General features: G+C 46.9%; 1 protein-coding gene across 1 annotated transcript; it reads left to right on the top strand.

The window, feature by feature from the left end:
* Positions 1–284: 284 nt before the first annotated feature.
* On the top strand, positions 285–27,628 carry mansc1 (MANSC domain containing 1). Its single transcript, XM_060902856.1, has 3 exons — positions 285–920; positions 18,041–18,181; positions 25,004–27,628. The coding sequence occupies exons 1-3, from the start codon at positions 677–679 to the stop codon at positions 26,059–26,061; spliced, it is 1,443 nt and encodes a 480-aa protein (XP_060758839.1). The 5' UTR covers positions 285–676; the 3' UTR covers positions 26,062–27,628.
* The last annotated feature ends 247 nt before the right edge of the window (positions 27,629–27,875 follow it).

Here is a 27,875-nt window from a genome sequence, read left to right on the forward strand (position 1 = left end):
CCGATTTATGATACCAGTAAGTTATCAAGCCTTTACAATAACACATGAAATGTTTTTTAAAAAAAAGGAGCAAAGTTCTCCTGAGATAGACTACTGCATGTGAACTGTGAACCCAAAGGACTTGAAACCGTCAAACAGCATTGTACATACACGTACAAGGCACTGGTTAGTACCTCATTTCTCAGATTCATTTAGATTTAAAGGTATTTAATGACCTAAAAATGTGAATGTAATGTTCAGTATATGTAATTTTATAATGCAATCTGTACTATTGCTAATGCAAACACTTTAAAGATTCATATTTTCACAGTTGCATGGTCTGTTTGATCGTAGTTTGGTGTGTACTGTTTTAGTGAAAGGAAGTGAATTATGTTTCGGGTGCAGCAGGTACTTGAGGTCCTTTTGGAACTGTGAAAGTAAGCAAAACAACCATAAACAAAGTACGACTTCGGACAATAACGTATATTGTTTTCATTTAGACTTTTGTGAAGAGTCTTTTGGTGTAGGAAAGGCACTACAGTACCTATAATGCATCAAATTAAAAGTGATCAAGCTATCTGTGTTCAAAGAAACTGTGTTTTTCCTTAATAAACCTTATCAACTGTCATCCAGCAGGTCTTAATCCTTTCCCATCAGGACTCTAAGAAGCCTGCGGATCTCCTGAGCTGGAAAAGCCATGTTCCCGGTCCATCGACACACCTTCAGGGCAGCTAAGCTGCTTCTCGGGACTCTGATCTTTCTCCAGGCTTGCAGTTGTGCTTTGAGCTCCAGTGGTGAGACATGTTACTCCAGACAGCATCGAGACACCATTGTGAATGTGCGCAAGGCTCGAGATCATCAAAAGATCATAATGGATGTCAGGAAGAAAGAGGCAGAAAGAGACTGTATCCTAGCCTGTTGCTCGCAGGAGCTAAAACCAGGTAAGGTGTTATATAAGCTGCTTTCGGTCGGATTCCTTGATGAGCTGAGGTATTATAGAAAGAAACTACGACTAATACAAATACAGTAAGAGCTCATTTGACCGCATTAAATATGGATTTTTCATTGCGAAATAAATAAAAGTGCATTCAGTTTTTTGGTAAATTGACTTTCATTTTTTGTGGTATGGATACAGTGGTGCTGGAAAGTTTGTGAACCCTTTAGAATTTTCTATATTTCTGCATAAATATGACCTAAAACATCATCAGATTTTCACACAAGTCCTAAAAGTAGATAAAGAGAAACCAGTTAAACAAATGAGACAAAAATATTATACTTGGTCATTTATTTATTGAGGAAAATGATCCAATATTACATATCTGTGAGTGACAAAAGTATGTGAACCTCTAGGATTAGCAGTTAATTTGAAGGTGAAATTAGAGTCAGGTGTTTTCAATCAATGGGATGACAATCAGGTGTGAGTGGGCACCCTGTTTTATTTAAAGAACAGGGATCTATCAAAGTCTGATCTTCACAACACATGGTTGTGGAAGTGCATCATGGCACGAACAAAGGAGATTTCTGAGGACCTCAGAAAAAGCGTTGTTGATGCTCATCAGGCTGGAAAAGGTTACAAAACCATCTCTAAAGAGTTTGGACTCCACCAATCCACAGTCAGACATATTGTGTACAAATGGAGGAAATTCAAGACCATTGTTACCCTCCCCAGGAGTGGTCGACCAACAAAGATCACTCCAAGAGCAATGCATGTAATAGTCGGCGAGGTCACAAAGGACCCAGGGTAACTTCTAAACAACTGAAAGCCCCTCTCACATTGGCGAATGTTAATGTTCATGAGTCCACCATCAGGAGAACACTGAACAACAATGGTGTGCATGGCAGGGTTGCAAGGAGAAAGCCACTGCTCTCCAAAAAGAGCGTTGCTGCTCATCTGCAGTTTGCTAAAGATCACGTGGACAAGCCAGAAGGCTATTGGAAAAATGTTTTGTGGATGGATGAGACCAAAATACAATTTTTGGTTTAAATGAGAAGCGTTATATTTGGAGAAGGGCGGCACGGTGGTGTAGTGGTTAGCGCTGTCGCCTCACAGCAAGAAGGTCCTGGGTTCGAGCCCCGGGGCCGGCAAGGGCCTTTCTGTGTGGAGTTTGCATGTTCTCCCCGTGTCCGCGTGGGTTTCCTCCGGGTGCTCCGGTTTCCCCCACAGTCCAAAGACATGCAGGTTAGGTTAACTGGTGACTCTAAATTGACCGTAGGTGTGAATGTGAGTGTGAATGGTTGTCTGTGTCTATGTGTCAGCCCTGTGATGACCTGGCGACTTGTCCAGGGTGTACCCCGCCTTTCGCCCGTAGTCAGCTGGGATAGGCTCCAGCTTGCCTGCGACCCTGTAGAAGGATAAAGCGGCTAGAGATAATGAGATGAGAGAATGAGATATTTGGAGAAAGGAAAACACTGCATTCCAGCATAAGAACCTTATCCCATCTGTGAAACATGGTGGTGGTAGTATCATGGTTTGGGCCTGTTTTGCTGCATCTGGGCCAGGACTGCTTGCCATCATTGATGTAACAATGAATTCTGAATTATACCAGCGAATTCTAAAGGAAAATGTCAGGACATCTGTCCATGAACTGAATCTCAAGAGAAAGTGGGTCATGCAGCAAGACAACGACCCTAAGCACACAAGTCGTTCTACCAAAGAATGGTTAAAGAAGAATAAAGGTAATGTTCTGGAATGGCCAAGTCAAAGTCCTGACCTTAATCCAATCGAAATGTTGTGGAAGGACCTGAAGCAAGCAGTTCATGTGAGGAAACCCACCAACATCCCAGAGTTGAAGCTGTTCTGTATGGAGGAATGGGCTAAAATTCCTCCAAGCCGGTGTGCAGGACTGATCAACAGTTACCGGAAACGTTTAGTTGCAGTTATTGCTGCACAAGGGGGTCACACCAGATACTGAAAGCAAAGGTTCACATACTTTTTGCCACTCACACATATGTAATATTGGATCATTTTCCTCAATAAATAAATTACCAAGTACAATATTTTTGTCTCATTTGTTTAACTGGATTCTCTTTATCTACTTTTAGGACTTGTGTGAAAATTTGATGGTGTTTTAGGTCATATTTATGCAGAAATATAGAAAATTCTAAACTTTCAAGCACCACTGTAGATTTGTTGTGACCTTAAGGCTGCTGGGCCATAGAAGGTTCACGCTGCACGCTGCATGCTGCACGCTACACGCTACACGTTCACGTGAAGAACCGGACCCTGGGCCATTAAACTTCATGCTTGGATGTTCACGTGTTGCGTCTGTTCTACTTTGACCGAGTAACCAACAATACGGACTCTTCGGATGACGACGATTGCCTCATTCTGCTTTTACTGAGACAGAGGAAGAGAAAAAGGAACAGAATTTGGAGCCGAGAACACTTCCTTCTGAGAGAAACCCGTGGTGAATTTCACCGAACATTCTATAATCTGCTTGACAATCCCGATGAAGAACTATTTTTCAATTATATCATTCAATTATATTTTTTCTGAAGTTTTCCCCTGAAAGCATAGAGTTATCTCCCTAGACCCGTTCTGATTGGCTGGCGCGGCGGTGACCGCATGCATTGACTGGAATTTCCATCTTCACGCCTAGAAAAAAGTGTGCATGTTCATTTCACGCTTCACGCGTGAAGTGTGCAGCGTGCAGCGTGCAACGTGAACGCCGTTCTATGGCCCAGAGCAAGTCATGCTACGTTTGTCCACTTTTCTTTACACGCGTGTAGCGTGTAGTGTGCAGCATGCAGCGTGCAGCGTGAACCTTCTATGGCCCAGCTGCCTTACCTACTTATATATAAGTTATTCCATGAAATCAAGTCGTACATGAGCTGATAACCAGCGAGGCACGGAGTTGTCTATAATCCACGTACGATGAGATTGAGTGGAATAACTGTTTTATTCTATCCATATTCACTGGATTTTGAGAAACAGAGCCTTTTTATTTTTTGTAAATTTGATAAATAAAAATTTTATACAAAATGTCCGACAAAATAATTTCTACTTAGAATGTAAACAAACCGGCGAAATGACAGTAGCAATTTGTGAAAAATGCTATAATAATAATAATAATTCTTGAAAAATAAAAGATGCATTCTTACCATCAAATACTTTCATTCCATATTTTGTTGCTTTTTTGTATTTTTTGGGGTTTTCTTCTTTAGGGTTTTTTGGCGGTTGGCAAACAAACTTAAAGGTGCATTACTGCCACCAGCTGGGCTGAAGTGTAGAACAGGCTTTTTTTTTTTGGTGGTGGGGGGGGACTATATTCTTTTAGCTATTTCTGTTTCTTTTAAATACTTGATAATTTTGGGAGTTTTGTTTTTGAGTAGAGTTTTTATTTTGTCCTTGGTTGGTTCAGCAACATGTGCCGCCATTTTGTTTTTCTCTACTCACGGTATATGAGCTGATAGCCTAGTAGTAGAGTAACCAATCAGAGTGTGAGATTGCTCATATCCAGTGAAATATATATATATATATATATATATATATATATATATATATATATATATATATATACTAGTGCATCTCAAAAATTAGAATACCATAAAGTTCCTTTTTTTCATAATTTAATTCAAAAAGATAAACTTTCATATATTCTATATTCATTACATGTAAAGTGAAATATTTAAAGCCTTTTTTGTTTTAATTTTGATGATGATGGCTTATAGCTCATGAAAATCAGAAATCCAGTATCTCAAATTATTAGAATATTCCCTAAGATCAATCACAAAAAGGATTTACAATACAGAAATGTCCAACTTCTGAAAAGTATATTCATTTATACACTCAATACTTGGTTGGGGCTCCTTTACCATGAATTACTGTATCAATCAGTGGCGGCTGGTAGTCTTTCAAACAGGGGAGGCTGGTCAGTTACGATATTTCCAGAATTTAAAAGAAAAAGAAAAAACACACATCAATTTTGCCCATACTCTTGCCTCTGATCTGGCTGATTGTTGGCAGGGTCACAAACTGTGAAATAACAGGTTCTTTTGGCCCATTAGCCTACTGTCCAATATACATGATGGTGGTGTTGGGGGGGGTATATTTTAACATTTTATATTTAAAAATTGTGGCATGTTGTTTAAAAATTGATCATTATTGAAAGCAGCTCTTTGTCAGGAACCTCAGCAGTAACAGCAGAGTGTTCTGGAATAGGCACAAGCACTGACCTTGGGGAGCCAAACATAGAGCTGGGTGCCACACATTTCATTCAATGACACTGTAGCGAGAATAGCGTGTGGGTGGAGCACAGAGGACGGCAGGACAGAGATCAAGGTTCTCAGAAGGCTTTATTGCCGAACTTTTCAGTCTAACAATATTTAAACCAATAGGCAGAGACACGCGCACACACACACACACACACTGTCGTCTCTGCCAGGGAAGAAGCTCCCTTCCGCTCTCCCTTTCCCTCCTTAAGTAGGGCGGTTTACTGGGGAGAACACACACAAAACACAGGTTAATTACACTCAGGTGTAGCGATTCTGCCACTTACCTTCCCCAACTCCGCCCTCCTGTCACAGACCGGCGCTTGACCACGCCCCTGCTGCCACATACCCCCACCGCCCGACTCAGGCCGGGCGCCCGTCCGGCCCGCAGCCGACTCCCCCCCCCCCCCCCCCCGACGGGAGAGGAAGTCCGCCACGACCATCTGCGCCCCCAGCCTGTGGACCACCTTGAAGTTGAAAGGTTGGAGCGCCAGATACCAACGGGTGATCCGCGCGTTGGCATCCTTCATGCGGTGGAGCCACTGGAGGGGCGCGTGGTCCGAACAGAGGGTGAAAGAGCGCCCCAGCAGGTAGTAACGGAGGGCGAGGACCGCCCACTTGATCGCCAGACACTCTTTCTCGATAGTGCTGTAGCGCCCCTCACGCACTGACAGCTTTCGGCTGATGTATAACACTGGGCGGTCCTCTCCCCCCACCTGCTGGGACAAAACGGCCCCCAGCCCTCTGTCCGACGCATCCGTCTGCAACAAAAAAGGGAGAGAGAAGTCAGGGGAGTGCAAAAGTGGCCCCCCACACAGTGCAGCCTTTACCTCAGAGAAAGCCCGCTGGCACTGCTCCATCCACTGGACCGGATCTGGCGCCCCCTTTTTAGTGAGGTCAGTCAGCGGGCTGGTGACGTCCGAATAATTAGGTATAAACCTACGATAATAGCCAGCCAGCCCCAGGAACTGTCTCACCCCCTTTTTGGTCTTGGGCCTCGGGCAGGCCGCAATCGCTGCTGTCTTATTAATTTGGGGACGCACCTGCCCGTTACCCAAGTGGAAGCCCAGATACCGTACTTCCACCCGCCCAATCGCACACTTCTTCGGCTTGGCAGTGAGACCCGCCCGCCTCAGCGACCTAAGGACGGCCCTCAGGTGTTGCAGGTGCCGCTGCCAGTCATTACTATAAATAATGATGTCGTCTAGATAAGCGGCCGCGTAGGTGGCGTGGGGCCGGAGGACCCGGTCCATCAGCTGCTGAAACGTAGCGGGCGCCCCAAACAGCCCAAATGGAAGTGTGACGAACTGGTGTAAGCCGAACGGTGTGGAAAAGGCCGTTTTCTCCCAGGATAATGGAGTCAAGGGGATCTGCCAATATCCCTTCGTCAAATCCAGTGTCGAGTAAAAGCGAGCCGTGCCTAGTCGATCGAGCAGCTCATCAATACGAGGCATTGGGTACGCGTCGAATTTAGACACCGCGTTGACTTTTCTATAGTCCACACAGAACCGGACCGAGCCGTCAGCCTTAGGAACTAAGACCACCGGGCTGCTCCAGTCACTGTGGGACTCCTCGACGATGCCCATTTCGAGCATGGCCTGAAGTTCTTCCCGAACTACCTTTTTTTTTTGTGTTCGGGTAATCTATAAGGACGGCTGCGCACTACCACCCCCGGGGGCGTCTCTATGTGGTGTTCTATGAGGTTAGTGCGACCGGGCAGGGGCGAGAATACATCCGAAAACTCGGCCTGCAACTGGGCGACCTCCGTGAGTTGGGTCGGGGAGAGGTGGTCTCCACAGGGGACCGGAGAGGTACGAGATGCCAATGTCCCTTTTTGGACCTCCGGCCCCAGCTCCGCCTTCTCCGGAACTACCGACACCAACGCCACGGGGACCTCCTCTTTCCAGAGTTTTAACAGATTGAGGTGGTAGATCTGTAGCGCCCCCTCCCTGTCCGTTCGCCTAACCTCATAGTCGACGTCCCCGACTCGCCGTGTGACCTCAAAGGGTCCTTGCCACTTGGCGATTAATTTGGAGCTCGACGTGGGCAACAGGACGAGTACCTTATCTCCCAGAGTGAACTCTCTAAGGCGCGTGCCCTTGTTGTACAGGCGGGTTTGCCGTTCCTGGGCCTGCCACAAATTCTCCTGAGTTAGGTGGGTGAGCGTGTGGAGTTTTGCGTGCAGATCCATAACGTACTGAATTTCGTTTTTGCTCTGTGAAGGTTCCTCCTCCCAATTTTCCCGCAGTACATCTAAGATGCCGCGCGGCTTACGCCCATATAATAATTCAAATGGGGAGAACCCCGTGGAGGCTTGGGGGACCTCTCACACTGCAAACAGCAAGGGTTCGAGCCACTTATCCCAGTTACGTGCGTCCTCACTTACGAATTTTTTGATAATATTCTTGAGGGTGCGATTGAACCGTTCAACTAAACCGTCCGTCTGTGGGTGATAAACGCTGGTGCGGATCGGCTTAATACCCAGTAGCCCATACAGTTCGCTCAGTGTTCGTGACATAAACGAGGTGCCCTGGTCAGTCAGAATCTCTTTCGGGATTCCAACCCGGGAGATGACATGGAAGAGGGCCTCTGCAATACTGCGTGCTGAGATATTGCGAAGAGGCACCGCTTCCAGGTATCGCGTTGCATAGTCCACCAGAACCAATATAAAGCGGTACCCACGTGTTGACCGGTCTAATGGCCCGACGAGATCCATCCCAATTATTTCGAACGGGGTCTCGATTAATGGTAGGGGGCGCAAGGGCGCTTTTGGAATGGCCGCTGGATTTACTAACTGGCATTCACGGCACGCCGTACACCACTTACGGACGTCGCCGCGAATCCCCGGCCAATAGAATCGGGCCATTATCCGGGCGAGTGTCTTATCCTGCCCGAGGTGTCCAGCCATGGGATTAAAGTGAGCCGCCTGGAATACCAATTCCCTGCGGCTCTTTGGAATTAACAACTGGGTGACCCGCTCTTTCGTCTGAGTGTCCTGCGTTACTCGGTATAACCTATCCTTCAAAATAGAAAAATAGGGGAAGGGCGGGGTGGCGTTCGGCTGGAGCGTTTGACCATCGATTACTCTCACTTGGTCAAACGCATGTCGCAGAGTCTCGTCTCGCGATTGTTCCAGTGGGAAATCCGCGAGGGATTCCCCAATAGAAAGAGGAGGGGCCGGGGGCTCCTCACTCTGTCGCGGAGATGACGTAGACGGCTCTGCGACCGCCGCTCCAGCCAAAGCGACACCGGGACCCTCCCCTATCAACCGGCAGGACTCACTCTTTACTAGGCGTGCCATCAAACCCCGAAATCCCGGCCAATCAGTCCCCAAGATCAAAGAGTGGGTAAGGTGAGGATTAACCGCCGCCTTCACTATTGATTTTTCCCCTCTGAAATGTATGTGGACCGACACCAACGGGTAGCTGTGAATATCCCCGTGCACACACAACACCTTCACCCCTTGTGCTCCCCCCAATGCCTCGTCTTGCACCAGGCTTTGGCGGATCGAGGTCTGATTGCAGCCCGAATCCACCAACGCCTGATATGTAGCCCCTTATACACTTACCGGTATGCGATACGCTCCGGCCCGATCGAGGGCAGCCTCTGGTGCGTCGGGGATCCGCACCACTGCCCCCACCTCCATCGCTGCACACTGTTGCTGCAGGTGGCCCGGTTCCCCGCAGCGCCAGCAAACCGGCCCGGGCCTTCCCTCTGCAGCTGTGTTCTGAGGCTCACTCACCTGAGGGGGGGGAGAGACAGACACAGAAGGGAGAAACGGGAGGGCACCACGGGTGCGGCGGGCCGGCTGGGGTGGAGCCGGCCCCCGCCTCCGTGGTGGGGGAATGGGGCGAGGATGGGACACGGGAGGAGGGGGGAGAGAAAGAGAGAGAGGAGAGGAGAGAGAAGACGATGTCGGTGGTTGTCCTGCTGCCGGAACAGCCGCCAGATGATCCTCCGCCAGTCCCACGGCCTGATCCAGCGACGCCGGGCGGTGGCACTGGACCCACTCTACGGTTCCGGCTGGTAAGCGGGCGATGAACTGTTCCAGCGCCACCTGGTCGATGATTCCCTCGGCGTCGCGATCTTCGGCCCTCAGCCACCGCCAGCAGGCGTCCCGGAGCTTCTGGCCGAACGTGAACGGGCTGCCGACTTCCTCCATCCGCAGCGCGCGGTAGCGCTGGTGCTGCTGCTCCGGCGTGCGCCCCACGCGCTGGAGGACAGCCTGGCGAAGGTCGGCGTAGACCAGCCAGCGATCGGCGGGGAGCTGTAGTGCGGCCAGCTGCGCCTCTCCCGTCAGGAGGGGGAGGAGGCGCGCCGCGCGCTGCTCCATCGGCCACCCCGAGGCTTCGGCGACCTGCTCGAACAACGTGATGAAAGCCTCGGGGTCGTCCTGCGGGCCCATCTTAGTTAAGGTGAGGGGAGATGGGCCCGCGGCCGGGGCGCTGGTGGACCCCGCCGACGCGAGGAGACGCCGGAACGCCGCTCGATCTTTCTGCTGAGCCAGCACCAGGGCTTCGAAGCGGCGCTCCTGCTCCTTCCGGAGCGTGATGAGTGCCTGGTGCTGGCTCTGCTGAGCCGTGGCGAGGGCGTGGACCAAGTCCGCGAACGGGGAGGATTCCATGGGGCTGCAGGACTGATGCTCCACCTTTTCCCGGGTTTCGGCACCACTGTAGCGAGAATAGCATGTGGGTGGAGCACAGAGGACGGCAGGACAGAGATCAAGGTTCTCAGAAGGCTTTATTGCCGAACTTTTCAGTCTAACAATATTTAAACCAATAGGCAGAGACACACACACACTGTCGTCTCTGCCGGGGAAGAAGCTCCCTTCCGCTCTCCCTTTCCCTCCTTAAGTAGGGCGGTTTACTGGGGAGAACACACACAAAACACAGGTTAATTACACTCAGGTGTAGCGATTCTGCCACTTACCTTCCCCAACTCCGCCCTCCTGTCACAGACCGGCGCTTGACCACGCCCCCGCTGCCACAGACACTTTCCCTATATTTTACTTATTTTGACTGAGAAATGTTTTATTGACAATTTTGATAACCCTTCACTTTTAATCCAGGTCTGTAGTGTGAAATGTTCTCGGCTGTGTTTTTGTTTAAAAATGTTTTCCAAATTGTAGCTGTGTTTAATTCATATCCAGAAAAATATATATTCCAATATAATATACTCAGCATAAACATTTTAAATAGATTCTAATATTTTTGGTCCATCCATGACATATTACTAAAGTAGCCTATTTACTGTTGTTGATGTGGGTCACTTGCTGTTAGCCAATTCACTTTCTCGTACCAGGAGAGCTGAAAGGAACGAGTATTATTCCCTACCTTTTTCACCAAGTCAATTTGAGGCGTTGGTCTACCCTGCTCTTTAATTTTTTCCTCGAAAGGAAGACTGGCAAATGGCTTTGCCAAAATTAAATCCGCAATGCTTGGCATTCGTGCGCAGCTTTCTTGCTAGCTGACTAGCCCCCTCAAGTTCAAGTTCAGTCACTCAAATAAACGAAATTTCTGGAACTAAGATAGCAAACTTGACAACACTTTATTTACAATGAAAATATATACAAACTAAAAAAGCTGGTAGAAACTGTATGTAATGAATGAAATCGAAATGTAAGCTGATCTCTTACAATACACCACAGCACTTGCGAATCCGCATGGGACTTTAACTGAAATTCTCTGCTGCCTGTCTATATTTGAAACGAGCTGTCAATCAAAGAAAATATCCGGCCGCTTTCACCAATCACCAGTCTCCTCGCGGAAAGCTTTGCCATGTCCCTCCCACTGTGAGGCTGGGAGTCCGTAGGCGGGCGTTTTCGCAGTATTTGTCCAATAACCGTCTTGCATTTTGATATTGAAAAGCGCATAGCTCCCAAATGCCATTGAAGTCCACTGAGGCTGGGCTGCATCGCGTTGTCACGAGGGGGAAAAACTCACGCACACATTAGGCGAACTGGGGAAAGTTATAACGGAATGATTTCGCACTGTAGTTGGGTTGAGCACATATATTTCTATGATTCTGGATCTGAAATAGCAATGTTATAAGGTCGGCTACAACATAAGCCTAGCGCAATTCATCCTACACGATGTTCGTAATTTTTAGAGGAGGCTGAGCCTCCCTCGTTGTCTTAGAGCAATCGCCCGTGGTATCAGTGCGGTGTGGCATGGAGGTGATCAGTCTGTGGCACTGCTGAGGTGTTATTGAAGCCCAGGTTGCTTTGATAGTGGCCTTCAGTGTTAGGACTAGGACTGTTTTGGCCTCTAGAGGCCGCTGTTATTTCCTTTTCATGTCGTGTTTATTTTGGCCTCTAGAGGCCGCCACTGTTCCTGTGTTTTGTGTTGTGTTAATTGCCTAATTATCTTCACCTGTGTCCTTAATTAGTTTGTCTATTTATACCCCTGAGTTCAGTCCTCTTGTCACGGAGTCTTTGTGCTGTTATGTTTATCTCCAGTTTCCTTTGTACTGTGTTTTTTGATCTTCTTAGCTTTTGTATTTTTGCACTTTGCTTTTCTTTTGGATTATACTCTTTGGTTTTTTTTTGTCTTTTGTTTTGCCCTGTATATAGTGTATATAGTTTAAATAAACCTTTTGATTCTTTTTCTACTTCCGCCTCACGCCTCTGCATTTGAGTCATCCCCCTGGTGGCCTAGTGGGGGTTTGCTGGATTATCACACCAACGAACCAGGTTCGAATCCCAGCAAAACCCTAACAGAAAGACTCCGTCATGACCGACTCAGCAGAGGCTGCTTCAACTGTCTACCCGGCCAACCTTCAGGGAATTATGGCAGCTTTGACACGCTTCGGAGCGACCATGGACGCTCATGGACGTACGCTCACCAGCCAACGTGAGGCCCTCGCTCGCCACGAGGAACTGCTTCAGCAAATTGGGAAAACCCTGGCACAGCTGACATCTCTGCCTGCATCTCCTGCTCCTGATCCAGTTCCTGCTCCTGATCCAGCTCCCACTCCTGCTCCAGTGCCTCCTGCAATGCTGCCTTCTTCACCTCGCGAACCCAGCCTTCCTGCACCACAGAGGTATGACGGCAAGCACAGTGAGTGCCGAGAGTTCCTTACCCAGTGTCAACTCACCTTTGAGCTTCAGCCTACCACCTACACTACGGATCGCCGCAAGATTGCCTTTGTGATCACCTTATTAGCTGGTAAGGCGCGAGCCTGGGCTACTGCTATCTGGCAAAGACAGGGACCTGAGTGCTTTGATTTCCAGCTGTTTTCTGAAGAGATGCTTCGGGTCTTCGATCAGGCAGACATCAGTACCGACGCAGCCCGAAAGCTCATGTCCATCCGGCAAGGAGGACGCGTCGCAGATTACGCCATCTCGTTCCGAACACTCGCAGCAGTAAGTGGATGGAACGAGACTGCCCTGGTGTCAGCCTTCCACCATGGTCTGTCTGACCCCATCAAGGACGGTCTGGCCTCTATTGGATGCCCAAGTGACCTCGAAACCCTCATCTCACATGCTATTCGTCTGGACAACAGGATGAGAGAACGCCACCAAGCCTTGAGCCCCCCCAGCCTCCCTACCTCTACCTGGAGACCGTCTACCTCCTTCAGTGACTGTCCAGAACCCATGCAAGTGGGTCGTACTCGCCTCTCCGCATCTGAGAGGGAGCGCAGAAGGAGGGACAAGTGCTGCATCTACTGTGGCAAGCCGGGTCACTTCCGAGCATCATGTCCTGAACTCTTGGGAAAAGGACCGCCCCGTCCAGCCGAGGGAGGGTTGTGACGGGGCCTACCCTCTCTCCCGGACTCCCTGGCCAAGGAATCTACATCCCGGTCTCCATCTCCTGGGGTGAGTCTGTCCACTCTTGTCAAGCTTTGATAGACTCAGGGGCGGCTGGGAACTTTATGGATATTCACTTCGCCCAAAGCATCAATATACCTACTGCACCTCTTGAAGTCCCTCTGTCTGTGTCTGCCCTCGATGGCCAAGCGTTAGGTGATGGAAGAGTCACTCAAGTTACTTCTCCAGTCTTCCTCCAGTCTCAAGGTCACAAGGAAGAAATATCCCTGCACCTGATTCCTTCACCTGAGTTCCCAGTTATTCTAGGCCTTCCTTGGCTTATTCGCCACAACCCTCGCATAGACTGGGTAACAAGCCAGGTTGTGGAATGGGGTCCTGCATGCCATGCCTCTTGTCTGCTCTCTAGCTCTCCTGTGTCTCCTGCCGAGCCCCCTGATCTCACCGAGTTATCTCAAGTTCCCACAGAGTACTGGGATCTCAAGGAAGTTTTCAGCAAGAGCAGGGCCGCCGTTCTTCCTCCGCACCGGGCCTACGACTGTGCCATCGACTTGCTCCCTGGGACTACCCCTCCTCGTGGCAGACTGTTTTCACTCTCTCAGCCAGAACGCAAGGCCATGGAGGAATACCTCAAAGATGCCCTGGTCTCTGGGTTTATTCGACCCTCCACTTCACCTGCTGGAGCCGGCTTCTTCTTTGTCGGCAAGAAGGATGGGGGGCTCCGACCATGTATTGATTACAGGGGCCTGAATAAGATCACTGTGCGCAACCGATATCCCCTTCCGCTGATGTCCACAGCTTTCGACCTGCTCCAAGGCGCCACCGTCTTCACCAAGTTGGACCTACGGAACGCATACCACCTCATCCGTATCCGACAGGGAGACGAGTGGAAGACTGCCTTTAACACCCCGTCTGGGCACTACGAATACCAGGTGATGCCCTTCGGACTCACCAACGCACCAGCTGTTTTTCAGGCCCTAATCAACGACGTCTTAAGGGACATGATTAACCTATACGTTTTTGTCTACCTCGACGACATCCTTATCTTTTCCAAGACCGTGCAGGAGCACCGCCACCATGTCCGCCAGGTTCTCCAGAGGCTGCTACAGAACAATCTGTTCGCCAAGGCCCAGAAATGCGAATTTCATGTTCCCGAGGTCTCCTTTCTGGGATTTATTGTACGGACAGGCCAACTCCAAATGGACCCTGCCAAGACCCTGGCCGTCCGGGATTGGCCTACTCCCAAGTCCGTTAAGGAGGTTCAGCGGTTCTTAGGATTCGCTAACTTCTACCGCAAGTTCATCAGGAACTTCAGTTCTGTGGCAGCACCCATGTCAGACCTCACCAAAGGGACAGGTGGATCTTATGGCTGGTCTCCTCAGGCAGAAAAGGCGTTCAAAGACCTCAAGGACCGCTTCTGCACGGCACCCATTCTGGTTCTCCCGGACACCTCCCAACCATTCATCGTGGAGGTGGACGCCTCGGACAGTGGTGTCGGCGCGGTGCTCTCTCAATGTTCGGAAGGAAAGCTGCACCCCTGCGCTTACTTCTCCCACCGCCTGAGTCCTGCTGAGTCCCGGTACGATGTGGGGGATCGAGAACTGCTAGCGGTCAAACTGGCCCTTGAGGAGTGGAGGCACTGGCTGGAGGGAGCACAACATCCATTCCTGGTTTGGACTGACCACAAGAACCTGGAGTACCTCCAGCAAGCCAAGAGACTGAACCCTCGACAGGCTAGGTGGGCCCTGTTTTTCAGTCGGTTTGACTTCACCCTCTCATACCGCCCCGGCTCCAAGAACACCAAACCTGACGCACTGTCCAGACTGTTCTCTGCCACTAACAGGGAGAATGAAGTCGGGCCCATTATCCCTGTGTCCCGGATTGTGGCCCCTGTCCGCTGGGGTATTGAGGAGGCTGTCCGACGAGCCCAACGCCAGGACCCCGGTCCTGGGACGGGGCCACCAGGCCTCTTGTACGTCCCACATCAAGCCCGGGCCAAGGTTCTCCAGTGGGGTCACTCTTCCCCTCTCACCGCCCACCCAGGAGCTCGGAGGACCCTGGACTTCCTGAAAAGACGCTTCTGGTGGCCTAACATGGAGAAGGAAGTAAGGTCATTTGTCCTGTCCTGTGAGGTTTGCACCAGAACCAAGAACCCACGACAGCGTCCCCAGGGTCTCCTGCATCCTCTGACCATTCCCCGGCGTCCCTGGTCCCACGTGGCAGTCGACTTTATCACGGGTCTCCCTGAGTCACAAGGTAACACGGTCATTTTGGTCTTAGTTGACAGATTCTCCAAGGCCTGCCGCTTCATACCACTGTGCAAACTCCCCTCTGCTCTTGAAACTGCGAAACTTTTGTTTAATCATGTCTTCCGAGTCTTTGGTCTTCCACAGGACATCGTCTCAGACCGAGGGCCCCAGTTCTCCTCCCGAGTGTGGCACGGGTTCTGCAAGGTCATCGGAGCCACTGCCAGCCTCTCCTCTGGGTTTCACCCACAGTCCAATGGTCAGACGGAGAGGCTCAACCAGGACCTGGAAACCACCCTGCGAGGCCTGGCTATGGATAACCCGACATCGTGGAGCACCTGGCTGCCATGGGCGGAGTACGCCCACAACACCCTGCAGTCATCGGCCACCAAGCTGTCGCCATTCCAGTGCCAATTCGGGTTCCAGCCACCTCTGTTCCCAGACCAGGAGGAGGACGCGGGGGTGCCCTCGGTCAACCAATATGTGAGACGGTGTCGCAAGACCTGGAGCAAGGTCAGGAAGACCCTCATACAGACCTCCAGAACCAACCAGACTCAGGCCAACCGCCATAGAAGACCTGCACACGCTTTCCGCCCTGGGCAGCGTGTTTGGCTGTCCACTAAGGACCTTCCACTGCGGGTGGAGAACCGCAAGCTTGCTCCTCGCTACATTGGCCCCTTCAAGGTGGTGCGCAGGGTGAACCCTGTCTCCTACCGGCTCCAGTTGCCCCGGACTCTGAGGATCAACCCCACTTTCCATGTTTCCCTGTTACGGCCCGTACTGACGTCTACGTATGCCCCTGCCCCTAGGAACCCCCCACCCCCCCGCATCTTCCAGGGGCAGACTGTGTTCACTGTGAATCGCCTGCTTGACTCCCGCCGGGTCCGCGGCGGGTTGCAATATCTGGTGGACTGGGAGGGCTATGGTCCTGAGGAGCGCTGCTGGGTTCCTGCTCGGGATGTCCTTGATAAAGAACTATGTCGGGACTTCCATTCGGCCCATCCGGATCGCCCTGGGAACGTCAGGAGACGCTCCTAGAGGGGGGGGGTCCTGTTAGGACTAGGACTGTTTTGGCCTCTAGAGGCCGCTGTTATTTCCTTTTCATGTCGTGTTTATTTTGGCCTCTAGAGGCCGCCACTGTTCCTGTGTTTTGTGTTGTGTTAATTGCCTAATTATCTTCACCTGTGTCCTTAATTAGTTTGTCTATTTATACCCCTGAGTTCAGTCCTCTTGTCACGGAGTCTTTGTGCTGTTATGTTTATCTCCAGTTTCCTTTGTACTGTGTTTTTTGATCTTCTTAGCTTTTGTATTTTTGCACTTTGCTTTTCTTTTGGATTATACTCTTTGGTTTTTTTTTGTCTTTTGTTTTGCCCTGTATATAGTGTATATAGTTTAAATAAACCTTTTGATTCTTTTTCTACTTCCGCCTCACGCCTCTGCATTTGAGTCATCCCCCTGGTGGCCTAGTGGGGGTTTGCTGGATTATCACACCAACGAACCAGGTTCGAATCCCAGCAAAACCCTAACATTCAGCGTATCTGTATTTTTGGGTCGGGTGTTTCTCATCTTCCTCTTGACAATACCCCATAGATTCTCTCTGGGGTTCAGGTCAGGCAAGTTGGCTGGCCAATCAGACACAGTAATATCATGGTCAGCAAACCATTTGGTAGTAGTTTTGGCATTGTGGGTAGGTGCTAAGTCTTGCTGGAAAAGGAAATCAGCATCTCCAAAAAGCTCGTCAGCAGATGGAAGCATGAAGTGCTCTAAAATCTCCTGGTAGATGGCTGTGTTGATTTTGGACTTGATAAAATACAGTGGACCAACACCAGCAGATGACATGGCACCCCAAATCATCACAGACTGTGGAAACTTCACACTGGGCTTCAAACACCTTGGATTCTGTGCCTCTCCACTCTTCCTCCAGACTCTAGAACCGTGATTTCCAAATTAAATGCAAAATGTACTTTCATCTGAAAAGAGGACTTTGGACCACTGAGCAACAGTCCATTTCTTTCTCTCCTTAGCCCAGATAAGACACTTCTGACATTGTCTCTGGCTCAGGAGTAGCTTGATATTAGGAATGCGAAAGTTGTATCCCCTTTCTTGAAGATGTCTGTTCGTGATGGGTCTTGGTACACTGACACCAGCCTCAGTCCACTCCTTGTGAAGCTCTCCCAAGTTCTTGAATCGACTTTTCTTGACAATCCTCTCAAGACTGCGGCCATCCCTGTTGCTTGTGCACCTTTTCCAGCCACCCTTTTCAGCAATGACCTTTTGTGGCTTATCCTCCTTGTGGAGGGCATCAGTGATCATCTTCTGGACAACAGTCAAGTCAGCAGTCTTCCCCATGATTGTGGTTGTGTGTACTGAACTAGACCGAGAGACACACTGTGTTCATACTGTTTTACTCAAACTCGAAATTAAATATTCTAATATTTTGAGATGTTTTTTTATGTTTTTGTACTGTATGACATACTGATTAAAATTAAAATAGAAAAATGCTTGAAACATTTTAGTTTATGTGTAATGAGTCTGTAATATATAACACTTTTTCACTTTCTTAAATAATTGATGGAAAATATTGAACTTTTTCACAATATTCTAATTTTTTGAGATGCACGTGTGTGTGTGTGTATATATATATATATATATATATATATATATATATATATATATATATATATATATATATATATATATATAAATAAATTACTCTTTAGATTTTAGCTCAGGTGATATATGTAATGTGTCTTTAATATGAAACTTTAGGAATCAGCCATTTTGTGCAGAGTATCTGCACCATGGACATGCAGTAACTGAAGTTCTACCTCTGTCGCAGGTATAAAGTGCAACATGGTGATGTATAAGCCATCAAGCCAAGATGGTATTGAGAACTGCTACCTGATTCATTGTGAAACTGAGCAGGACTGTCCTCTAATGTCAGCCAATCCTGGGACTAACACTTATGATATATTCAAAGGTAATGTTTCTCAAATAAATGCAAAATAGCACATGAGATAAATAGCAATGGTTCATAACTCCAGTCCTGCAATGCACAGTTTAAAGTTTTAGCTACTGTATTGAGGACTGGGAAAACTTCAAAATGTACAGGATGCCTATGCCTAGAGATGAGTGCTCTTGCCTTCTCAGAATCTGGGTAATCTATACATTTTTACAAATTACACAACAATTTTTAGATGAACTGTTTTCGATGAACTCTTGATTTTGATGGTGGTGATTGCTACTGGCAGTTGTATTTCACTTCTGCTACCTGCCACGGGTATTCAGAGTTACCTGGATACTTTGTGCGTGTACAGTTTGCATAGCAACACCTTCCAAGAAAGTCACAAAGTGACAGATAATCTAGTATTTGCAATATATAAAGTCGTCACTGTCTTCTTAGAACTTTGAGCTCATCTCATACAGTGTCTTGCAAGAGTATTCATCCTCCTTAGTGTTTTGTCGCATTACAAGCTGGAATTAAAATGGATTTTTGGAGGGTTAGCACCATGTGATTTACACAACATGCCTACCATTTTAAAGGTGCAATTTTTTATTTATTTATTTATTTATTTATTTATTGTGACACAAACAATAAAGAAGATGAAAGAACAGAAATCTGGAGTGTGCACAAGTATTCACCCCCTTTCGTATGAAACCCCTAAATAAGAGCTGGTCCAACCAATTCACTTCATAAGTCACACAATTACTTGATTAAGATCCACCTGTGTGCAATCAAAGTGTCACATGATCTGTCACATGATGTCTGTATAAATCTGGAAGGACCCTGACTCTGCAACACTACTAAGCAAGCAACATGAAAACCAAGGAGCCTCCAAACAGGTCAGAGACAAAGTTGTGGAGGAGTATAGATCAGGGTTGGGTCATAAAAATATCCCAAATTTTGAATATCCCAGGGAGCACCATTAAATCCATTAGAGCAAAATGGAAAGAACATGGCACCACTACAAACCTGACGAGAAGGCCGCCCACCAAAACTCACAGACCAGGCAAGGAGGGCACTAATCAGAGATGCAACAAAGACACCAAAGATAACACTGAAGGAGCTGCAAAGATCCACAGCGGAGATGGGAGTATCTGTCCATAGGACCACTTTAAGCTGTACACTCCACAGAGCGGGGCTTTATGGAAGAGTGACAAGAAGAAAGCCATTGCTTAAAGAAAAAAAAATAGGAAAACATGTTTGGAGTTTACCCAACAGCATGTGGCAGACTCCCCAAACACATGGAAGGAGACTCTCTGGTCAGATGAGACTAAAATTTAACATTTTGGCCATCATGGGAAACGCCATGTGTGGTGTAAACCCAACACTTCCCATCACCCTGAGAACACCATTCCTACAATGAAGCATGGTGGTGGCAGCATCATGCTGTGGGGATGTTTTTCATCTGCAGGGACAGGAAAGCTGGTCAGGATTGAAGGAAAGATGGATGGCACTAAATACAGGGCAATTCTGGAGGAAAACCTGTTTGAGTCGGCCAGAGATTTGAGACTGGGACAAAGGTTCACATTCCAGGAGTACAATGACCCTAAACATACTGCTAAAGCTACACTGGAGTGGTTTAAAGGGAAACATTTTAAATGTCTTGGAATGGCCTAATCAAAGCCCAGACCTCAATCCAGTTGAGAATCTGGAGCATAACTTAAAGATTGCTGTACACCAGCACAACCCATCTAACTTGAAGGAGTTGGAGCAGCTTTGCCTTGAGGAATGGGCAAAAATCCTAGTGGCTAGATGCGCTAAGTTAATAGAGACATACCCCAAGAGACTTGCAGCTGTAATTGCAGCAAAAGGTTGCTCTATAAAGTATTGATTTTGGGGGGTGAATACCTATGCACACTCCAGATTTCTGTTTTTTCATCTTAATTATTGCTTGTGTTACAATAAAACAACAATTTGCACCTTTAAAGTGGTAGGCATGTTGTGTAAATCAAATGGTGCTAACACCCCAAAAAATCCATTTTAATTACAGCTTGTAATGTAACAAAACAGGATAAACACCAAGGGGGATGAATACTTTTGCAAGACACTGTACACACGCCGGACTATACAGAGCTGTCCACTTATCAGCTAGTGACTGTGGTCAGAGCTACAGATAATTTGTTCCCCAAAGCTGGCAATACACTCTCTCTATCTTTTCTGCTGCCGTGAGTGTATATTCATGCAATGTAAGCAGTTTTCTAGTTAAACTCTGTGGAAGTCTATGGCATCTTCTAACTTGAAGTTGGCTTTATTTTGTGAGCATTGCTAACCTTTCAGTTTTCCAGCTAGATTGGGTTCTCCTTCTGCATCTTTCTGCTCAAGGTCTTCAACATCCCCCAGCATCTAGCTGAGCATTTATACCATGCCCTGTTTACTATTAAAGTTACTTAGTTGCTGGATTTCTGCTAACATATAGCCCTGGAGCTGGAGTTCATCCCACACAATAGACCCCTCATTCTTTTTACAATACACAAAGTGGTTAACCATATCTATATAGTAAGTGTGTACGTCCCCTGAAGCACGAGGTATATGTGCACTGCCTTGCACTGTCTTTAAAGATGCAGTCTCTGCCTTACATTTTCCCCTGCACTACTGATGACACGATTAGGTGGTAGATTTATGCCTGTAGCGTGTTCTAGGTAACATGATGGATCACATGCTGTCAGGCTAGGCCACATGCCAATGCTGGCAATATGTTAGCCAGCTCATTGCAAACATTGGAACAATCACTCCGGTCTGCAGAGGTTGATCCTTCTGTTGAGGCTGGATATATGTAAATCAAACCTCTGAAAGGGTTGCTGTTTGGGCCTGCCACTAAAGAGGCCCTGCAGAGGAGAGTGCAAGTTTCAGAGTCACAAAACCAGCATTTTAGGTATTTTAAGGTCACTGCAAACTGGTCAAACGCCCACAAAAGGCTTTCCTACATTGCAGAAGTATTAGGCAGGGACATCAATCAGACATCTGATCACCCCCATCCATCTTGTGGGGCAGGCCCTATATACAGTACCCTCCAAAAACCTTCCCTTAAAGTGCATATCACGGGTAAATTCAGGAGCAAGATCAATGCAATTCTCCTATTTTATATTAAACTTTGGTCAAATATCATCTGTCACATTTTGCATTTTGTGCAATTTTTTTTACCTTGCGCAATACCAGAAAAATTAAGTTGAAATCAAGCCATTTGAGGCGAATTGGTCCACCTCTGAAAAAACTTGGTATTTGGATTTCCCGGCAAACATTGATTTTCGTGACGTCACGTGCGGGACGCTTCCTTCTGAATCCTACGTCAGCGCTGGTTTGTTTATGAGAAAACGACCTGGTGGTTTTCTGCAAATTTCTTCAGTGTTATCACGTAATTATTAAAATGGTTAACAGATGTATCGTAGGAGGGTGTAGCAACACCAATCTTGATGGGATTAGTACTCATCGTTTCCCAAAAGACTGGACAATGAGAGAGAAATGGGAGCGCTTCGTGTGAGGCACCCGGAAGCCGAGGGCCAAAGCAGAGCCGAGAAAAAGGCTGAGAAAATCGGCGATTCACAAGTTGACTGTTGCCAGGGTAAGAAATAAGAGAGACTATACTCTAAATTAGGTGTTCCTGTGTTTGTGTGGTACACGGGTAATGTTATTTATTGACACACACAAAAGTAAACAACACGAAAGCGCTGGGCGATAATACACTTACTTCACATGTATCAAGGGATGTGCGTGTCAGGGCTTGAGATCTTGGGACGTGTCAAACCCATTAAATGTATATTCAACCCTGCTTAGCCGATTCCATGTGTGTAGCTTCTGAAATCTTTCTCCTACAGTAGCCAGTACTCTTCTAAGTGAAGAAATATATAAATACATAATAGTAATTAGAAAAAATATGATTTATGTAACAATAGATAGATGAGCATTGGTGCATGAATCCATGGGTTTAGAAGCTCAGGCGACAATTCCATATTTCAATGCAAAATCGCTAGCTGCTAAACTTGGTCTACTCAGACTGTGTACTGAACCCATGCACGCTCTCTCAGCCTGCTGGTGGATCCGCACGTGACGTCACGAATCTGGCTCCAGACTCCCTTGGGATTTTTCCAGACGCCTTTTGTTCTTTTATTTTTTTCTGCTGTAGACAGATGACCTTGTGCAAAATTACCCTTCTGGATGAGTGTGTAAAGGGACATAACTTTCATATTAAAAAAAACATGAAATTGGTCCAGGATATGCACTTTAAAAGGCCTTAAAACATTCAAAAACATTGGCCATTGAACGGCAACTACATCAGATCATTGGATCCTGATTAGTGTGTTGACACCAACTTTCTTGGGACTCAAGGCTTCATCAGTATCAGACGCAAACATAGTTGTTTCTCTCACACAAGCTGTTCATTCTGTCCGGAAAAAGGACAACAGTTTAAAAGAAAAAAAAAAGTCCCTTCTATGCCAGGACCTGATCTTCCCAGGCAGTCTCCTGTCCCAGTACTAGCCAGGCACTTAAGGCCCTTTTCCACTACCCTTTTTCAGCTCGCTTCAGCTCACTTCAGCCCGACACGGCTCGCGTTTCGACTACCAAAAACCAGCACGACTCAGCTCGTTTCAGCCCTGCTTAGCCCCTAAAACTCGCAGCGTTTTGGAGTGGGGCTGAAGCGAGCCAAACCGTGCCGACTGAGGTTGGGGGCGTGAGCAGACACTCCCCTGTGCACTGATTGGTGAGGAGGAGTGTCCTCACATGCCCACACACGCCCCGCGAGCGCGCTGGGATCTGTAAACACCGCAAACCCGGAAGAAGAATAATTATGAATTACGAGAATTTCTGAAGCCTTATGCGCCTTGCCTCATCTATACGCTCTTGCCAGTATCTGTCCGCGTTGTCGGTGACAACAAGCCACAGCACCGAGACCAGCAACACTAACGACTCCATGTCCTCCATGTTTATTGTTTACTATCCGGGTCGTGAGACTACCGCTTAAAAGATCACTGAATCAGTGACATACAGAGCATCGTGGACGAGTTCGCGGAGCGCAAGGCTCGTCGTATGCCCTTCAAATAATGCGCGCAGTAGGCTATTGATGTTTTATTATGAGCCATGTACAGTATGTCGCCTAATGTTTTTTTGTTTCTGAGTTACATGTTCGTTTGAAGGACTTAATGTACAAACTAACATAGTTGCACCCCGGAGTGTTGAAATTGGTAAACACAGTGCATTCAGTGAGGTTTGCACCGCCCTCCTTTTATTTCTGACTCTTCCTGTCAGCGTTGCAACCTCTGAGCGCTCATTCGTATGCCCTTCAAATAATGTGCGCAGTATAGGCTATTGATGTTTTATTATGAGCCATGTACAGTATCCTAATGTTTTTTGTTTCTGAGTTACATGTTCGTTTGAAGGACTTGATGTACTAAATAACATAGTTGCACCCGGTAGTGTTGAAATTGGTAAACACCGCAGTTGCGGACATTTTGTAGCCTAAAATGATGTTATGATAAGCTTTAATAAAATGCCCGGTCATTTGCCCCGCCCCCGGCCCGGCTCTGACTTGTTCCGCCACTGTCACTGATGTCACTGTTTGCGCTGCTTAACGGCATCACATGACGTCCACCCACTTTCGCTAACTCCACCCAATGTGTCCACCCACTTCCAGCCAGCACGGTTCAGCGCGGTTGTAGTCGAAATGCAACTCCAACAGCCCCGCTCAGCTCGACTCAGCTCGACTCGGCACGGCACGGCTCAGCCGCGTTTGTAGTGGAAAAGCGGCATTAGTGCATTGGGTGGTGCCAATCTCCATTTCTATAGCCCTCGGCCATTACATAGCTAGGGTTACAGTGGGGGGTGGTCCTCTGGTAACCACGAGAGTTTGACTCCCTACTCGCATCTGTATTGTGGCCTTGCCAGATGGTAGTAGGTACCATTTTGATAATGGTATGACCTGACCACAAGTAGAACTCACGATCTCCTGATCGAGAGGCGGACACACTAACTACTAGGCCAGCTCGCAGTTATCAGATGTAATCCATGACATGCCACAGGACTGATTCATGTTGGTGGACCTGTGCTATGTCTGTTTTTCCTGTTTCCCCATATGTCCCCATTGCTCAAGTACACAGATTTTAAGGTTTGGCTTTCAAGGCCAGGTTCTACCCTTCGCCTCAGTCTAGCACCACAGGTGTTATTGGGATGCATGCAACAGATCTTTGTCTCCCCTGATGGCCAGAGCCTCAGTATACTGCAGTACTTGGATAACTGGCCCCTACAAAGGAAAAGGCCATTCACGACACCTATGTCAAACACTTTACGGCGCTTGGTCTCACTTCGAAAAAACTCCTTAACACTGAAACAGACTAAACTATCCATCAGTTTGAAGCTAGATTTGCTAAGAATGCTAGCCACCCTGGTACCCCAAAGTGTGGCAGACATTATAATGCTTGCCAATCAAATTTAGACAGGCTGCTATGTCTGGTGCTGTTGAGAGTGATAAAATTGTTCACAGCAGCCACAGCAGTAAGTCCCCAGGTTAACTGGAACCCAAAAGCCATAAGCAGAGACGTGTCCTTTTTTTTTTTTTAGCATGAATTGCATGACGCAGGCCCCTGCCATTCATCAACATGAAGGCCCATTGGAATGAATTGCCAACTGACAATGGTATTTATTGCAGACATTGTGTCATTTAGTGGCATATTTGTTGGAAGGTTATGGCATGTGTGTGCTTGCACATAAGAAGGTACACAGGTAATTCTTATTGTCTTCACAGGTTCATAGAACCACAGGTGCATTTGTAACTTGTGTTAACAGTTTTTTGTTTTTTTTTTTAATAAGGTTTGACACACCCTTCTGCAAAAGGAAAGGACAGAGTACCCACAATGCCCATTATGATGACAAAACAACCTACTACTACTCAATCTACATCAACAACCATGAACCCAACAACTACAACAACCACAACCCAGCCCACCACCACAACAAGTACTACGCAGTCCTCTACAACCACAGGTCTGACTACAGCAACCACTTCCACTATAGCGCCCACAGAGCTGGCAATTATCCTCCTTACGATGCCTGTTGAAACCATGACAACCACTACATCAACTACAACAACAACTACACAATCAACAACTACAACCACAAACGTACCTTCCACAGCAAGCACCACCACAACAACAACACATCCAGTCCAACCAACACAGCCACCCTCATATCCAATCAGACCTTCCAAAAAGCAGATCCGGCCACCAAAAACAGGAGAGTCCCATGAGAAATCCAATGCTAAAGTAATTGAGATTCTAACCTTACAGAAACAAGCCACACAGAAAACTATGGTACTTTCTACGACTACCACTAGTGCATCTACTACTACAACCACAACTACTACTCCTTCTACGACCACAACAACTAGTCCCACTACGACCACAACAACTAGTCCCACTACGACCACAACAACTAGTCCCACTACGACCACAACAACTAGTCCCACTACGACCACAACAACTAGTCCCACTACGACCACAACTATTAGTCCCACTACGACCACAACTACTATTCCCACTACGACCACAACTACTAGTCCCACTACAACTACTACAACCACTACAACTACATCCACAACTACCAGTGAAAGGACAACTATAGTCGTTGTAGAGATGGAGAATGATCTGAAAAATGGAGATTCAGGCCCTGACTCTCCAGCAGTAGCCTCTGCCTCGGATAAGGCTAAGGAGTCACATTTGATGTGGAAGAATAGCCTGGCTTTGGTGGTCGTGCTCACGCTCATCATTCTCATGTTTGCCGTGGCCGTCGTGTTCCGCAGAGCCATGGAATCCTTTGACAGGAGACACTACACTAGACTGGAGCTCAACGACCTTCACTATGAGATCTAAAGCTCAACCAAATCCTTGATGATCAAAGAGACAATGCCATTCAATTTGGAAATGTATTTTTTTTCCCCTGTCAGCTCACTAAAACAGAATATTTTGATATGTAGGACATTTTGTGTTGAGAAAAGTCACAAGTTCCCCGCTCAAGATGCTGAAGAGAGGTAACAAGATGGAGACTGAGAAAGAGTTTAGGGTTATGGGGAATGAAAAGCAATACAAAGACCTCAGGAAGCTTCAAAATTTAGGACTAAAATACTGTTGGACGTTCTTTGCAATGGCAATGCATTAGTCATTAACATTTCCTCTGTGTAAGACCAGTCAATCAGTAATTAAGCTGTTATGAGAACAGCTGCAAAATCAAATCACTCCTTTCAGAGGCTTCATTTGTTCGATCACTTTGGCTTGTTTGTGTATGATTTGATTTAGGTATGAAGTTAAACCATGCTACTAATACTGTATGCTACAGTACTCCAGCCCTTTAGTCAAAAATACTACTCAGTTGCCGATCAGATTAAACATATTCAGTTTTTGTTTGGGATATAGTACAATTTGTGTGATTAATGCCTTTATTGCAGGGCGTTAATAAAGAAATAAAAGATAAGATAGACTGGAAAAGATGGTTCTGTTTTTCAGACTTTCACAGGCGCCTTCAGATGGCCATATCCATTCAGGACTGTTGCTTCCTTTACTGAAAAACAACTGCTTGCCAAACTGTATTTACTTGCTGTACATCGAATCTTTATTTTATTTTCCACTATGTTGTACTGATGTATTTACATTTATTACACCGCTTCCATAGGAAAGTCTCCGAATCAGTGTCCAGATTGTGCTGCACTTCTGTTTTGTGTCTAAACAAATACTACTTCTTGGTGGTAAATTACACTGGATGTGCACTATTTTCACGTATGAATACTTTCTTAATGAGCAGGTATACGAGTGTGCAGACGTGTGTGAGGTGGTCTACTCTAGCTAACTGTAACACTTGCTAAGAGCATGCATGGTAAATATCATTTGCAATATTTGCTGTGTTCCAGTATGGGTTTTAACACGCTTTTCGTCGACTTCCACTGATTATTTGGGAACGTGTATCAACTAAGTAATTCGACTTGCAGCACTAGACAGTGGCTGTTCAACTAAAGCATAAATCTAATATTATACTTATTAAAGTATACTTACTTATTATAAACATCTCCATCCATTTAAAGGAGTTTGCAAAGCTGACCGGACAAGTTCTGCTCCCGTAACATAGATATTGACACAACTCCTATGGGGCTCAAACTTCAACTAATGAAGTGCTACATTGGGCCTCATGATGGCGATTCAGATGAAGAAGTGAAGTCAAACCAGGCTTGTCACACACTGGATTAAAACGCACCTTTCATACACCAAAACATTGAATTAGCTGTAATTGCAATTTTTGACCAAAGGTGGTAGCAGTCACTCAGTTGAACCTACAGCCACCTTCCTGCTCCTGTGCTCCACTTTAAGGAACTCTGTTTAGTTACACAAATCTTTTCATGTTTTTCTTGACTTGCTTTTTGTATTTTCTGTATATATAAGATGGTGATGGTTTGGTCTTGTTTTTGTGAGTGGTTGCTTTTAATAACAATTTGAATTTGTCAGCTATTATTTTCTCTGGCAAAAATAAAACCTTAATTCTTTGAAGAAATGTTTGAACATTCTGGTAAAAATGGCAAAACTACCAATAACGTGTGTATAATAATAATTCACTGTGTGTTTCACTCCGCTCATTTGTGTCCATCATGTAAAATTCCACTTTCTAGTTCAAAGCGGTTACTACGGTAGTGGGGGGAATC

The sequence above is a fragment of the Neoarius graeffei genome, chromosome 21, assembly GCF_027579695.1.
Source record: "Neoarius graeffei isolate fNeoGra1 chromosome 21, fNeoGra1.pri, whole genome shotgun sequence".
Taxonomy (NCBI): Eukaryota; Metazoa; Chordata; class Actinopteri; order Siluriformes; family Ariidae; genus Neoarius; species Neoarius graeffei.

Excerpts from the sequence above, each read along its gene's own strand:
- mansc1 (XM_060902856.1), top strand. The coding sequence starts at position 677 with ATGTTCCCGGTCCATCGACACACCTTCAGGGCAGCTAAGCTGCTTCTC. Across the intron at positions 921-18,040 it reads CTCGCAGGAGCTAAAACCAG|GTATAAAGTGCAACATGGTG; the intron begins GTAAGGTGTTAT and ends CCTCTGTCGCAG. Across the intron at positions 18,182-25,003 it reads CACTTATGATATATTCAAAG|GTTTGACACACCCTTCTGCA; the intron begins GTAATGTTTCTC and ends TTTTTTAATAAG.